Source organism: Onychomys torridus, unplaced genomic scaffold (assembly GCF_903995425.1).
Source record: "Onychomys torridus unplaced genomic scaffold, mOncTor1.1, whole genome shotgun sequence".
Classification (NCBI taxonomy): Eukaryota; Metazoa; Chordata; class Mammalia; order Rodentia; family Cricetidae; genus Onychomys; species Onychomys torridus.
Window position 1 is genome coordinate 3,015 of NW_023413967.1, and position 15,752 is coordinate 18,766.

The 15,752-nt window shown below is 35.0% G+C and overlaps 1 protein-coding gene across 1 annotated transcript; it reads left to right on the forward strand.

The window, feature by feature from the left end:
• Positions 1 to 443: 443 nt before the first annotated feature.
• LOC118576581 (vomeronasal type-2 receptor 116-like) lies at positions 444 to 15,064 on the forward strand. The gene is made up of 7 exons (XM_036176800.1): positions 444 to 554; positions 671 to 693; positions 8,170 to 8,461; positions 8,828 to 9,619; positions 10,832 to 11,059; positions 12,173 to 12,296; positions 14,163 to 15,064. Exons 1-7 carry the CDS (start codon positions 444 to 446, stop codon positions 15,062 to 15,064), a joined length of 2,472 nt encoding a protein of 823 aa, XP_036032693.1.
• The last annotated feature ends 688 nt before the right edge of the window (positions 15,065 to 15,752 follow it).

A 15,752-nucleotide genomic window follows, 5' to 3' on the forward strand; every position in this document is an offset into this window, starting at 1 on the left:
GAGCCAAGTCTGGTTGGGACATTTCCAGGATGTTTTCTGTCTCATCCCCCATTGGCATCCTCTCTTGCAAGGTCTTTGCATCATGCTGAGTCACTGTGTCATGTAACTTTTGCCAAGGCTATTCAAGAGGTGTCTTCCCTGGAGTTTTGATGTTCTTTACTCTTTAAGTCATGGGGCCTGTGGTTAAAGAAAATTCACAACTGTATTTTGAAGCTTGTTTTTATCTTGAGTGCAGGGTCTCAGATGGGAAGTCTCAGGGAAGAAAATTGTTCAAAATTCTCCATGGAGTGTAAAACAGGCTTGTCAAAACTATATGTCATTAGAGTAATGACTTTAATCACCAAAAATATTACCAACTCTTCTGCTCACAAAAACATGATCCCTATATGTAGCTGCTGAACACATTGAGCTCCGTGTCCCCCATGCTTACAGTGTGCTATTTCATGATGCTCTCTTGGATTTTTCTTTTTTTGCTCCTGGAGACTCTTGTTCCTTTGTGTTCATTTAATGATTTTCAATGCACATCACTAAGTCCTTTACATAGTGATGGAAATGTGATTATTGCTGCATTTTTTACACTTTTTAGTTCTTATTGCACAAAAACATATAATTTCTATGTGACGATAAACCAAAAATACAGTAAGTGCTTTTAAAATTTATTTCTTTTCAGAATTCAGATTTCATTGTCCTCAAGTAAGTTTGGTTTCACATGAATTTATCTTAGTTTCCCGTCCTGTCATTCCCTTTATTCTACTCACAAAACTTTTTCAGGTGTGTCTTTTTACTTCTCTCAAAGAAAGAAGAGATTGTTTTAATTCATATTTTTTTTAATACTCTTCATAAGCTGAATCTGTCTACATTCCTCTGCCTTGCCTTTAGCTTTTCAGTTAAGGGACATTTTCATGGCTTTCTCAGCAGACAGAATATTTTTAAAAGGTGACATGTTGTTTTTGGCAATTTCCAAATTGTAGTTTTTCTACTTGGGGAGGAAATAATGCCATAAATTGCAGTCACTAGAGAGTCTTCTGTGTGATGGTAGAGTGAGCGGGACTTCCTGGGTTAGCTACTGTTGTTATGAAAGTCAGAATATGAAAATTTGGTTTGGGGACTTCATCTGTTAAACTGATTTCAAAATGTCTTACAATTTGTATCTATAATTTTGATTAGTAATCTATTAGATCCTGTTACTTTTACACCATTCTATTTCATTACAGTTTTCTAATTGTTTACAACTGGTATGTGTGTGTTCTGCAAGACACGTAGATGTTTTTGGTGACATCTGAGTGCTGTTTCTTAGGTTGATGCCTGTAGGATTAGAGGGTATTAGCAGAAAAACGATAGAATTGAGAGGATTCTTCTGGAGAGAAAAGTCTATGTAGGAATATTTTTGAAGGATGTAAGATTTGTTTTATTCCATGCAGACATTTTTGTAGCTGTAGAATCCACCTATGAAATTCTCAAATGGAGGAAGATAGCTTGCATTCCACTTAGAATAAAACCCTGTGAAAAGAAAAGAAGCAAGCAAGATACAGGATGAGAGTCAGCAGATAGACAATGAGGAGTGAAGATACATTCAGGTCCTTGAAATACAATTGTGTTTATGCTGAAACCTGGATGGAGTGCCAAGTTATCAGCCCTGGAATATAGAACAGGAAACATGATCAGGGAGGAAAAGTTGGTAGACATAAATATGTTTTGACAGCTTAGTCTGAAATTGACATAGCAAATATGGTGACAGAAATCCATTCACATGAATGTGCCTGTGTGATTGAATATGGAAAGTGAGTTTGTTTTGTCTTTTGCCCTCTTACTTGATCCTCCTCACATGTTGATTGGATCCACACAAGTATTTTCTCTCTGATAATCATAACAAAAAGCACATTGAATGTGTGACCAGGAATATATTCTATTGCAATTATATTTATGTGTCTGAGTGTATACTTTTATTTTACCCTCATAAGTCATATATATATATATATCCACACCAGGAATAGTTGTCACTGAGTTTTTTATCTTAGTCATTCTGACTTCTGTAAGTTAGAAGGCCAATGTTCTTTTGATTTACCTTTGTCTGATGGCTAAGAATGTTGAACTTTTCTTTAAGTGATTCTCAGCCTTCGGAGATTCTTCTGTTGAGAATCTCTGTTTAGGTCTCTACCCCATTTATGAATTGGATTATTTGGTCTCTCAATGTCTAGTTTCCTGAGTTTTAATATATTTTGGAAATCAGCCCTCTGATATACAGTTTGTAAAGTTACTTTGCCTTTTGTAGTCTGCTGTTTTGTTCTTTTGACAGTGTCCTTTGCCTTGGAGAAGATTTCCAATTTAAAAAAAAATATTCCTTGTAGTTTGGACTTCATAATGTTTCTAATTTGCTACTTTCTTCCAATAAACATCTTATTTATATATTTAACATCGTATTACATTAAAGGACATAACATTTGCTTATGTCTAGTCTATTTACCCCCATTAATAATGTAAACTCCATGTCATTTAATGGTCCCTGAAATAGCAATGGTTTTACCAACCAGTAATTTTTCCAGTCATTCATATTATCATTTTAACTGAATTTCTACCACATTCTATCTTTTTTGATTTTTCAATGGAAATGATGAGAAATGGGAAACATTCAGAAATCCATAGTGCACATTTTTGTATTTAGTCTATTGGTGCTCATCTGTATCTTGAAACATCCTTACTCTACTCAAAACACTGGTAACAATCAATGTGTAGGGTTTTTTTTTTCTGTTTTGCCTATATCAGTGATGTTGAAAACTTTTTAAAGTACGTATTAGTTGTATGTATTTTTCTTTGGTACAGAATCTGTTCATGTAATTACCATTGTCTTGGTGTAGGCTTTATTTCCTTGATTTGTAGATTCTTAAATTAATTGAAACTTTTGGACATGAGTCCAATGTCTAAAGAAAAAATGAAACATGTTTGCTCCCATTATGTGGTTTTCTGATGATAGGTTTTTTTTAGCTGTACAGAATACTTTTCTGTTTAGTTTTGTTAGTTGCACCTTCATTTTGTGTGGTTCCATTTTTGATATCTAAGATATTTTGTGTAACCTTGTTATTCTCTTCAATAAGTTCTTGCCTACATTAATGGTTGGCAATTATTAGGTGTGTATTCTTCTATCACATTCAGTGTTCGTGTTTTAAGCTAAGGACTGTGATCAATTTGAAATGATTCTTATGCAGTGTGGAGGGTAATGTTCCCTTTTCACTCTCTTGTATGTTGATACCCAGCATGTCAGCTGCCTTTGTTGTGTAAGCTGTTTGTCCTCAACTGCTCATTTTCCTTCTTGATTAAAAAATATTTGGCTGTACCATTAGGGTGTAAAGGTAATTACAACTATCTATAAGTACCAGCTTACCCTGGAATAATGCTTATCATCAAAAAATCTAACCATAAGAATTTGAAAGTCTTTTGGCAAAGAGAAATATTTGATGTTGGTGGGCATTAAAATGTACAGAGATGTTATGGAAATCATGCTGGAGGCTCATCAAACTTTTAAAAGAGAAGTAAAATGACATATGAAACAGAATTCCACTTCTGGTCTCATTCCAAAAAACTTCACTCTGTCTTGAAGATTTTCTATCACTGTGAATAATGTTTTATCATTTTTTGTTTTTAATTTTTGTTGATTTTTATAATTTAAATACATTTTTTCAGTTTTAATTTTATTTATGGTTTTCATTATAAGTTTAAATTTATTTAAATGTTACATAACTAGATGTACATTTCTCCAAAATATTAACCATTTCTTCATGATGAGAACATTCTCTTTTCTAGCTCTTCTCATGCATGTGTGTGGGAGTGTTTATTGAATTTGTGCATAATATGTAATAGCATGAATACTCTTGAACCAGCTTTAAAATTCTATCAATGTATTATTTTTTGTATTTACACGTTTTTTATTTTTAATGTGTTCATTAAGATTTATTTTATCTCTGATGCCAATGTAGTTATTGTTGTGTGCATTACTAATCAATGAATATGTTTTAAAACTTGAAACGTTTACATGTAAACATATAGTCCTTTGAGTACATAATGGAGGCTATCAAGATAAATCCCAGAGTTAGAAATTTCATCAGCTGGGTGGTGGTGGCACACGCCTTTAATACCAGAACTTGGGAGGCAGAGCCAGGTGGATCTCTGTGAGTTCAAAGCCAGTCTGGGCTACAGAGTGATTTCAGGAAAGGCACAAAGCTACACAGAGGAACCATGTCTCAAAAATCAAAACCAAACAAAACAGAAACAAAAGCCAAAAGGAGAAATTTCAAAGCCACTTATCGTGATATATATTATGGAATCCAGAAGACATAGGTTCTAATGACAGTAATTACAGTGATTGAATGGACTTGGTAGTGGAATGATAGCAAGCAGGAAAAAAACAAAAGTTTTTGTCTTCCATGTCCATATATAGGCTTCCATCATATATGATCCTCATTAAAGATGTGTCATCCTGCCTATAGATCTAGATTAAGGAAGTGTGTGAAATACCTGGAATAAAAGAATGTCTCCCAACCACTCAGATCTTATAATATGTAGTTAGGTAGATAAACAAGAATAGCGATAACAAGTACACCCTTTTACAACTGGACACACAATCCTACATCCTTTTGATGTAATTAATAACCAAATGAACAAAGCATGAGACATAGGAGGTTTGTCAAATAAATTTACTATGTATTGTGAGAATATTCATACAATGAGAGGTGCTTGAGTTATGTCAACCCCTTCTCTTTAAGCTCTTATTGATAACAAGTTTCATTCTATCAAAGTTCACTTTTGATAACCCATGATTTCATAAGGCTTACTTACAGAAAATAAGTAAGTTCTTTCTGATGACAGTATGATGACCCAGACCTGGTCACACTGATAATTCTTTACTTAGTACATATGAAGATAATTTATCATTTCATAAATAGTATCCAACCCCTACATTTTAAAAATATTGTCAAGTCAGCTTCTGATTTTTTCAAGTTGTATTAACTATTAAGATGTCCCTCTGAGGTCTTTTTTCTTATTTGAAGGTATGAAGGTAACTGTTCTTTAACTTGAGAGATTGAACAAAATTACCGTATTGGATCTTCAAACACATATTTATTCTTTTATTTGTTTTAATGATGCTTTGTTGTTGGGAAATATTGTTATTGTTGAGTCCAGTGTAGCATAATAATATAATAATGGGGTACTGAACAACCAAGTTTATTAAACTAGAAGCATACTTTTTTTCGAGGAAAAAAAAATCAAAGGAAAAAAAAGAAATTTTCTGTAGGGGACAAATTTTATCAGCTATCTGAGATCACAGCCAGAGTTTGGGATTATTAAGCTGTGGTAAAGGGGGAGGGTTTCATCCCACTTTTTATAGCTAAAGTAAACATCACGCAAGGGGCTCATGATAGGAGTCAAGTAGATATATCAACTGTAGCTGGAGTTATCTCCAGACCCACCTGGACTTCAGCTGCTTAGACCCAAATAAACACACAGAGGCTTGCATTAATTAAAACTGTATGGCCTAATGGCTCAGGCTTCCTGCTAGCAAGAACTTACATTGTAAATTAACACATTTCTATAAATCTATACCTTGCCACATGGCTCATAGCTTACCAGTACCTTAACATCTTGGTTCTCATGGTGGCGACTGGCAGTGTCTCTCTGACTCAGCCCTTTTGTGACCAAAATTCTCCTCTCCCTCTGTCCCATCAATACTTCCTGCCTGGCTATAGGCCAATCAGCACTTTATTTTTTAAGCAATTGGAACAATACATTCACAGCATACAGAAGGATATACACAGAAATCAAGCATGAGATACATGCTAGAAGTCACATAGAAACAACTATTAGAAGTTAACTTTGACCCATGCATTTGTTGACTATAAGGGGCAAAGGGTTTAAAAGTTAACCATTGGCTATTGACAGAAGATCTGGCTATCAGCAGAGAGTTATTGTTACAAGTTAAACTTTTGAGCTGATGACTGTCTGCTTTAATTTTGTAGGTTTAAAATTTTATATTTATATATTCCTGGAAACTACACTTAGAACTATTAAAATATTTATTTCTGTATATCCATTCATATATGTACAAATATACGTATAAATATATGTGTATATATATATATATATATATATATATATATATATGTATATATATGTGTTACTTTTAAAAACACATATCACTAATTTGGACATAAATGAGGGCCATTTTCCAATATATCCTGGTTTAGGAACAATAATATCATAAAGGTAATTGATACCCTTAGGCACAATGAACCATACTGTAGAACTAGAGCTGGAATAAGCATCATGGAGATACATATTGACTAGAACTGTATGATTCCATATCTCTTTGACTTAAAGTACACATTAAATTTACATGTAGAATGTCAGGTTAGTTATTCCAAAGAAGTGTGCATGAATATAGTCATTTCTATTTATTTTACCTATGTGGTCAGGTTGATTAAATACATATTTTATTTAAGGTTTCTTGTTTTAAGCTGAGTATTACTATGAACAAAATAACCTAGGGCCAAGTCAACTATTCTTCTTTTTGGAGTGTTTACTTATAACCATTTTGTTATTAATGACCTGATGTGAAAAACAAACCATAATTTCATGTGGACAGTCTATGCATAAAAAATATAAAAGACAAATTGTTTAAAAAAAGAAGATTTTATGATTATTATTTTGAGATTAAATTTTTATCTTTTTCATTGTAAACGAAAAATCTCACTCAGAGGGATCTTTATTCAACATGTTGTGAGTTTGAGCAGAAACAAGAGCAGAATTCAGATAACAAACAAGCATGAGGGGCAAAGGACATTTTTCCTCAGTTAGAGGAAAATGACTTGGACTTACCAGTCAGAATCAGCAGTGAGACCCAGTAGAGCCTACCATAGAAGCACTTTCCTAGCTACAGTTTGTCTCTCACATGGCAATTTATCCTTAGAATCAATGTTGAATTTTGTTATTTTAATAAGGACCTTTTTATAAGCTAGTAATTATATCATCTAATAACCTATTAATGTTAAAACAAAATGAAGGAAAAATATTAATAATGACAAAATAAACACCACAGAGGTCTGATATTTTCTCTACAGTCACGTATAATATGGGTGTATGGATCCTATTGGACTCAATGGGACAATGACATATAACAGTGGTCACCATTTTGGACTGTCCCAAGAAGTCACATTGAATATGCTTGCTTTATGATATCATAAGGCAAACTTAGCCTCCAAGTCAAATGGTTGCTTCCATCTTGATGAGGATCCTCAAGTCATGTGTGCAATAAACCAGGTCATATATTCTGTTCAAGTTGAACTCAGCTCCAGGATAATGTAATTACTCCTCTAAGGACATTCAAGGTTGTTGTGTAATCTGCTTTGTGTGGGAGGTAAGAACATAGTAAAGGGATAAAGAAAAAGGCAGGCAGATGGAAGAAATAGCAAAAACTTGCCACAAAGTAGCCCAGGGGATTCAAGTTATGAATGTAGATTGTTAAACTAGAGGAAGTTCACTCAGTCATTTGCTCTTCATTGTATGGCTCTCAGAAAGGAGAGGGAGATGTCATGGGAGAGAGGGAAGGTTGTTCAAAGATATGTGGTTTGATGCTGAACTCCTAAACACTCTCAGGTTCAGATCCAAGGGTGCTTTGTGATTAATACTTTCAACATTGGCAGACATTCCCATAAGCATTATTGGTTCTTTATCAAAACAAGTGAAAGGCTGCAGTCTCTCCATCTTTGTACAGACAGAGTTATTGTGGTGTGGGGCAGTTGAGGTTTTTATAGTACTGAACAGAGGAGCCTTTAAAGATGGAGGTCTCCTTCAGCCGATTATATCAGTAAAGTATAAAAACTTAGGGGGTTTTATTTGTGTTCCCTCATACTAGAGATTCCAAGGTTAATATCAGTCTAGGTCAAGGTTCCTGTCAGAAAATTTTAGACACACCCAAGTAATTTAGGTAATTAAACCATCACTTACTATATACCATGGTATTAAAAATATTATCATGATGACAAAAATTTTTGTTTATAGATATATAACATTGGAGGTATAAAAGCCATTGGTACCTTATCATCTGCAATGTAGTCCAGAATCATACTGTTAGACATGATATGAGCCCACACCATGAATACTGACAATCCTTCTCTGCAGGTTCAAGTTGAGGAGCTACCAGTTTCCTTTGGCCTTCATATTTGCCATTGAGGAGATCAACAGGAACACTCACATTTTACCCAACATATCTCTAGGATTTGAGCTCTATAATGTAGAAAACAATCTATGGGCTATTATGCAGCAAGCTTTTTTTTGCCTCACAGGAATGGGAATAAACATTCCCAATTACACATGTAGAAGGGAGAACATGGCTGCTGCTTTACTTACAGGAACTGAATGGGAAGCATCTGTACAAGTTGGGAGACTGCTGAATCTCTACAAATATCCACAGGTGAGGAACATGTCTGGTAGGGAACAAGAAACCCATATTAAACTGCAGACATTTGAGATGTTTTCAATGTAAAGAAGTGAAACTGTGACATTCATCTATCAAAAGAAATAAATCAGGTATTTGGTTATCTGTCCTCAAATATTTCTTTGAGATAGAGAAGAGGAACATGCTGGAGCCTATAGTGTGTGTTTAGAAAACTCTGTGTCTTGTGAGCAATTCTGTAGAAATATCTTGAGAAACAAGATGCAAGTTTAAAATACCATGAGCAGAAGGTAGTCTATACCAAAGTAAAGTATCACCTCTGGTTCAAAGCTGTATTCCTTGTCAGTGTTTTCACTTTTGTTTCCTATTTGAAATTTCCTTCAGATTACTTTTGGGCCATTTGACACTATCCTAAGTGACAGAGTCCAGTATTCTTCTCTCTACCAGACAGCACAAAAGGACACGTCTCTGTCCCATGGCATTGTTGTTTTGATGGTTCATTTCAACTGGACCTGGGTGGGACTGGTTCTCCCAGATGACCACCATGGGGCTGAGATTCTACCACACTTGAGAAGAGAGATGGACAGGAACAGAGTGTGTGTGGCTTTTGTAGAAATGATTCTGGACAGCGACATTCACACGTACTTGGAAGTCAGATCAATTCATCGAAGTATCCTGAAATCATCTGCAAATGTTGTTTTCCTTTATGATGTCACTGACTATTTATATTATCTAATATTATATATACAAATACAATCAACTATTTGGAAAGTCTGGATCATCAAGATCCAATGGGATATAGCTACTGGTCCTCCTTATTTCATATTTGATCCATTCCATGGGAGTCTCATTTTTGCACATCACCATGCTGAGATTTCTGGTTTTGGGAAGTTTATCCAGACATACAGGCCTTCCAAATACCCAGAAGACTATATTCTCGCTCTTCTGTGGAACATACATTTCAATTGCTCATTTTCTGGACCTGATTGTAAAATTTTGGATAACTGTCTACCCAATGCTTCCTTGGAAATGTTGCCTGGAAATGCTTTGGAAATGGAGATGACTGAAGAGGGTTACAATGTATATAATTCTGTATATGCTGTGGCTCACAGTCTCCATGAGATGACTCTGAAACAAGTACAAATTCACCCCCATGAAAATACCCATCCTTGGGAGGTAATTTCTCTTTCTGTATATATTATTAAATGCACTGTGACATACTGAGGTTTCCTAAAAGCAAACAAAACATGATTTTACGCTGTGGCAGGTTTTACCAAAAATCATCTGAGAGACTATAGGTAATTCGTATCTAGAAGTCTTTGCAGACACATGTGTCATTGTTCAGGTTGAACATGAAAATCAAGATTAATGTGGGTACATCATTATCTGATTTGTCTTACACGTTGACTCAGAATTTCCTCATGATTCTATACTCAATTGAAACCCCATTATCTCTAAGGATATTGCAGAAGAGAAATAGGAGAACTAGATCTTTAATTGTCAAATTCTATTAGATCCTTAACGTTCAAATATTGGAGCTATGGTTATGATTCCTAATTGATCATTTTATTTCAATATGGACATTAACACCCCAATTTACAAACTGAAACTTTGAGCAGATTACTATTGTGGAAATTTGCTTGATTCAACATTCATTGATGGTAGGACAAATTGCTAAAAGGCTCATTAATTAAAAAAACTTGGAGCCAGATATTGGGGTTAAAAGCAAGAGATCAGAAAAGCAGAAAAATGTCAGCAATGTTCTTACCACTTGGAGATACTCAGCCAAAGAGACCTACTTCCTGTATACCCACACCTATATGCATTTCTGTTCTGCATCTCATTTCCTCTCTCTGTCTGCCCAGCTACATCATTTCAAGTCTCTCTGTACAGACCTCCAGACCTCTATGGTTAGTGCTGAGATTAAAGGCATGTGTCGCCATGCCTTCATCTGTTCCCCAAGGTGGCTTTGAAGTCACAGAGGTCCAGACCAATCTCTGCCTCCCTAGTGACAGGCTTAAAGGCAAGAGCACCATTTCCTGACCTCTATGTTTACTATAGTAGGTGGCCTTTTTGCTCCAATCCACAGATAAAGTTTATGAGGGTGCACAATATATTGTGGGACACAATACATCACCACAATTGATTAAATCATTTTGCTTGTTTGCTTGTTATTGTGTGTTTGTGTGTGTGAATTATTTCTTTTGAAATTAACTAACAAGAAACTTTATGATATATTCAATTTTAATCTTCATCCATTAAAGTGTTTATAGCTTGATATAGCTTACAATTCCTATCAGGGATTTAGGACAATAAGCCCCTACTTCATTGGGTTCTGTTGATCTTTAGGTGAAGAAATTCATCATGTAAATTCTGTATCTCTTGTAGCTTCACCCTTATCTCAAGAATATCCAATACAAAAATGGTGCTGGTAAACTTATGGTTTTGGATTCACAAAGGAAATTAGAAACAGAATATGATATTTTCAACCTCTGGAATTTTCCAGATGGTCTCAGACAAAAGATGAAAGTTGGAACATTTTCTCCCAAAGCTCCACAGGGCCAAGAACTCTTCTTGTCTGACCATATGCTACAGTGGGCTACAGGATTTGCAGAGGTGGGCTGGATCTTATCTCATTGCTTTGATCTCTATGTCAATAAACATTTGTTTGTGAATGTAATGAGAGTTGGTTTCCTTACAGAATGCCCAACTGTGTGCACAAAATGACTGTCATATGAGGACGTTTTATTGCATTATTCTGAGTAATGTGATTTTTTATTTTTCTATACTTTTCTTCTGTGGGAACTTATTTCCAGTAATAAATACAGTGTCTATTCATTAAGATTTCATTCTTGTCCTGAAATGACCTGACAAATGTAGTAATTTGACTGCCAGATTAAAAATATCAGTGCATGGTCATTTGATTTCAGACACGTGGTAATACACAATAGTATGGAAGGCACACGTGCATGGTTTATACACATGTCTTTCTGAAAAAAAAAAGAGAAAGCAATTTGTCAAGCAATCAGAAAAACCAAGTTAGCATAACATAATAACAATGACTTTATAGGGTTACATTTGTCATGAGCAGTTCATAATGATTCAGGCAATCACGTTGGCAAGAGTCTAAGAAAGTGAGTCATGTTGTATCTTCAGTCAGGAAGAAGATAGATGTGAACACTGCTCTTCACATCTCTTTCTGTTTTCAATTCAGTCCTTAACAACAGCCAATGAAATAGTGATACCTAATTGTGGAATAGGTCTTCTTGCTTCAATTACCCTAATGTGGGTCATTGCTCACAGAGATTCACAAAGACTATTTTATATGATAATTGTAAAACCTGTCATGTTGACTAGTGTGAATTAAGCAGACCATTGGAGAAAAAAGCTGCTCACTGCAGCTGTCAGGAAGTACACACTAGTATCCATATGTCATTACAGCAGCCCATTTAGACAAGACTCAGTGACCAAACTTCTTATTTTGCCCTACTTGTTATAATTTCCCAATTGTTCAGATTTCTATTGTAGTTGCGTCATTGTTTAAACACATTGATCTTCATGGGTATAATATATTGAAATTAGAAAGAAGTAGTACATCAAAACAAGAATCTGCTAAAAATATATAAAAACTTACCATCTCACTGTTCAATATTTAAAAAATTTATTTTAAAAAATTTTATTGTTTTAAAACTATACATTCCTGAGTATTTTCTTTTGTATATTTCTCAGCCTCCTCGCTCTGTTTGCAGTGAGAGCTGTGTTCCTGGATTCAGAAAATCCCCCCAGGAGGGCAAGCCTGTCTGCTGCTATGATTGCACTCCTTGTCCAGATAATGAGATTTCCAATGAGACAGGTAAGTGTCAGTGATCCTGGGGTATTTCCCACCTCTCTGCAGTGTTCTGAAAGGTCTAAGCAGATGAACAAGTTCTGTGAAGAAACAGTAGTGATAAGTCCTGTGATTCTTTCAGTTAGAAGTAAAAGTGTTTTGGTTCATTTTTGTCACCAGTTTAAATGGTGCTCCAGCCATTGAAATTAATACTTGGCTTATTTGTTGATGCAGTATAGCCATTGTTACTTTCAGAGAACAGCTTTACTCAGAATAGAGCGTTCTGCCTGATTCACCATGGCATCACACACACACACACACACACACACACACACACACACACATACACACACACACACACAACTGTAAATTCCTGACTTTTCATGCATTTCAAAGCATACTTAGTTTATAGTGAACACACATTTAATGGTTTGATCCTTATATGCATAATTTCAGTCTTAGTTCTATGCTTATCTGAGATTATCAGAAAGGTCAAATTTGATTTAACTGTGGACCTATTTTTAAATGTTTTATTTTAGATTTTCATTCATTTTGTTTTATCATTGAGTATTGCCTGTATGCATGTAAGTGTACTATGTACTTGCTTAGTGCACATCAAAGTTGGAAGAGGGATTCAGATATCCTGGTGATGGAGGCATGGATAGCACTGATCACCATGTGGGTGCTTACAACTGAAACCAGGTCCTCCTTAAGAGTAACAGATCATTGCTAAATATTTCAAAACAGTGAATCCTCTACCTCAAATCCTATAAAATGAAGTGTATCTGTATTGAAAACAACCATACTTACATATTTGTAAAATACTTATCATGACTTATGTACCCTGTGCATAAAGAATACATGGGGTTGTGTATAAGAAGCATTCTCTCTCTGTTTAGAAACAATAGAAGTAAACACACAAAATACAGTAGAGTCATAGAGCCTTGAGAGTGTGCGCACAGCAGGAAGGCCCATCTAGAAAAAATAAACAAAATACTGATAATAGAATAAAAGGTTCTGTACACAGTACCAAAATGATGAAGTCAATAGGCTTATAATTAGAATTTTTAACAACAATTAAATTGCAAATTTCACTTTGAGAAAATATCAAATATTTTAAATTAAAGTATGAAATAGAATTATTTTACTGAAAATATGCAATAAGTTCATTGATACTTATATCTTTTTAATTCAAGATGAAATTCACAAATTAGAAAAAATGAAGCATCACAAAATTATTCCATTACCAAACTAAGACTAAAACAAGAATTTTATATCTATCTGTTAAATAGATATAAAACTCCCTGGGAATGATTAAACATTTTCATAAAGGGAGTTTTTCCATCTTTCAAGAACCTAATAATCATCATTCTCACAAGCACTATCAGAGAATAAACACACTGGAAAATTCAATAAATTCTATGGAAATAGATTAATTTTGATACTGAGTATGAGAACAAAGCTAAAAGGAAGAAATGTCAGGGTATGTAAAGAATTAACTAACTTAATTAGTTAACTAACATGAGAAAGTCACACAAGGGAATTCAGAAGGAGGTGATTCTATGATGAAATCAGGTTTATATAACTTAATTCAATAATTTATGTCAATAAAAATTTAAAATATTAATCATCACTTAACTGATAATATATTTACATATGGCAATGAGCAAGATAGACTTGTTAACTTCATATTCAACAAAGAAGATGGGCAGTATTGAATTGAACTGATTGATTAGAGAGTATTTCTTAATTATTACTATTGAGAACAGATATACTTTAGTCTGAAACAACAAAGGAAATGTGGGCAAATGCCAGAGAGCTGTTGCTGGGAAGAGGCTTGAGATAAAACTGGAACCTGAGTAGAGACTCACAATAACTTTAATTCCTGAGTAGATATGGATCATTGTGTGAAGTGTCCAGAAAGTCATTATGCAAACACAGAGCAGAACCACTGCCTCCAGAAAGCAGTGACTTTTCTGGCCTATGAAGACCCTTTGGGGATGGCACTCACTTACTTGGCTTTGGGCTTCTCTGCACTAACAGCTGGTGTTCTTGGGGTCTTTGTGAAGTATCACCACACTCCCATTGTCAAGGCCAACAATCAGGCTCTCTCTTTCATCCTGCTCATCACTCTGATCTTCTGTTTTCTCTGTCCATTGCTCTTCATTGGCCATCCCAACACAGCCACCTGTATCCTGCAGCAGAGCACATTTGCAGTTCTGTTCACTGTGGCTCTCTCCTCAGTCTTGGCCAAAACTGTTACTGTGGTTCTGGCTTTCAAGATCACATTGCCAGGGAGACTGATAAGATGGATAATGATATCAAGAGCTACTAACCTTATTATTCCTGTATGCACCCTTATCCAACTTGTGCTCTGTGGAATTTGGCTGAGCACCTCTCCTCCCTATATTGACTCAGATGCTTACTCTGAACATGGCTACATAATTATTATATGCAACAAGGGCTCCACTATTGCCTTCCATTCTGTCCTGGCATACCTCTGCTCCATGGCACTTGGGAGCTACACTGTGGCTTACCTCTCCAGGAACCTGCCTGACACATTCAATGAAGCCAAGTTCATCACTTTCAGCATGTTGGTGTTCTTCAGTGTGTGGGTCACCTTCCTCCCTGTCTACCACAGCACCAAGGGGAAACTCATGGTGGCCATGGAAGTCTTCTCCATCTTGTCTTCCAGTGCAGGTCTCCTAGGATGCATATTTCTCCCTAAGTGCTATATTATTTTGTTCAGACCACATAGTAATGTGCTTCATCATGTCAGGAACAGAGCACATTGAGGAAGAAAAGTGGATCTTACAGCTTAGTCCATGTTTTTCCTAATTATATACAAGTCTTCAAGTCTGTTTAGCATGAATCCAATTTTCAGATATCATAGAGCAATTTAAAATTTTATATTGATTGCTTTCATTTAATATTGAAATCCATCTTTATTCTCTACTCTTCTAACATTTTTTACATATTTCTCTAAACTAGAAAGCCTATTTCAATAAAATGCATTATATATCTCAATTAATATTAAAGAAAAGATGAATGGGACGTTTTTGCATTCTTCACCTTTTCAACATTGCATAACTTTTGCCTTTATAGCACCAAACCTTTTTATATGTATCCATGTGTCTTGATGCCCTTGTTATGTTTTCAGGATTTGTGTTTCCATTTCATGTCTGTTTTTGTTATGAAAAAAGGCACATTTTTTTAAAAAATGAATACGATTTACACAGAAAGATATTACTCTGCCAATTAATTCCATAATGAGATAAATACTGGACTATAATAAAGAGCAGTCTATTGCTTAATTATAACTCTAATCAGATAACAGTTGATCAGACATTTCCCCAGTGAGTTTCCTGACGGTACTGTTAAATATGTGAGGAAAATGAAAATCCCAGCTGTAACCACTTCTATAGAACCTGTGCTCAGGGCTATCTTTGATTGTAGATGTCCAAATGTTTTGTGTACTCAGTC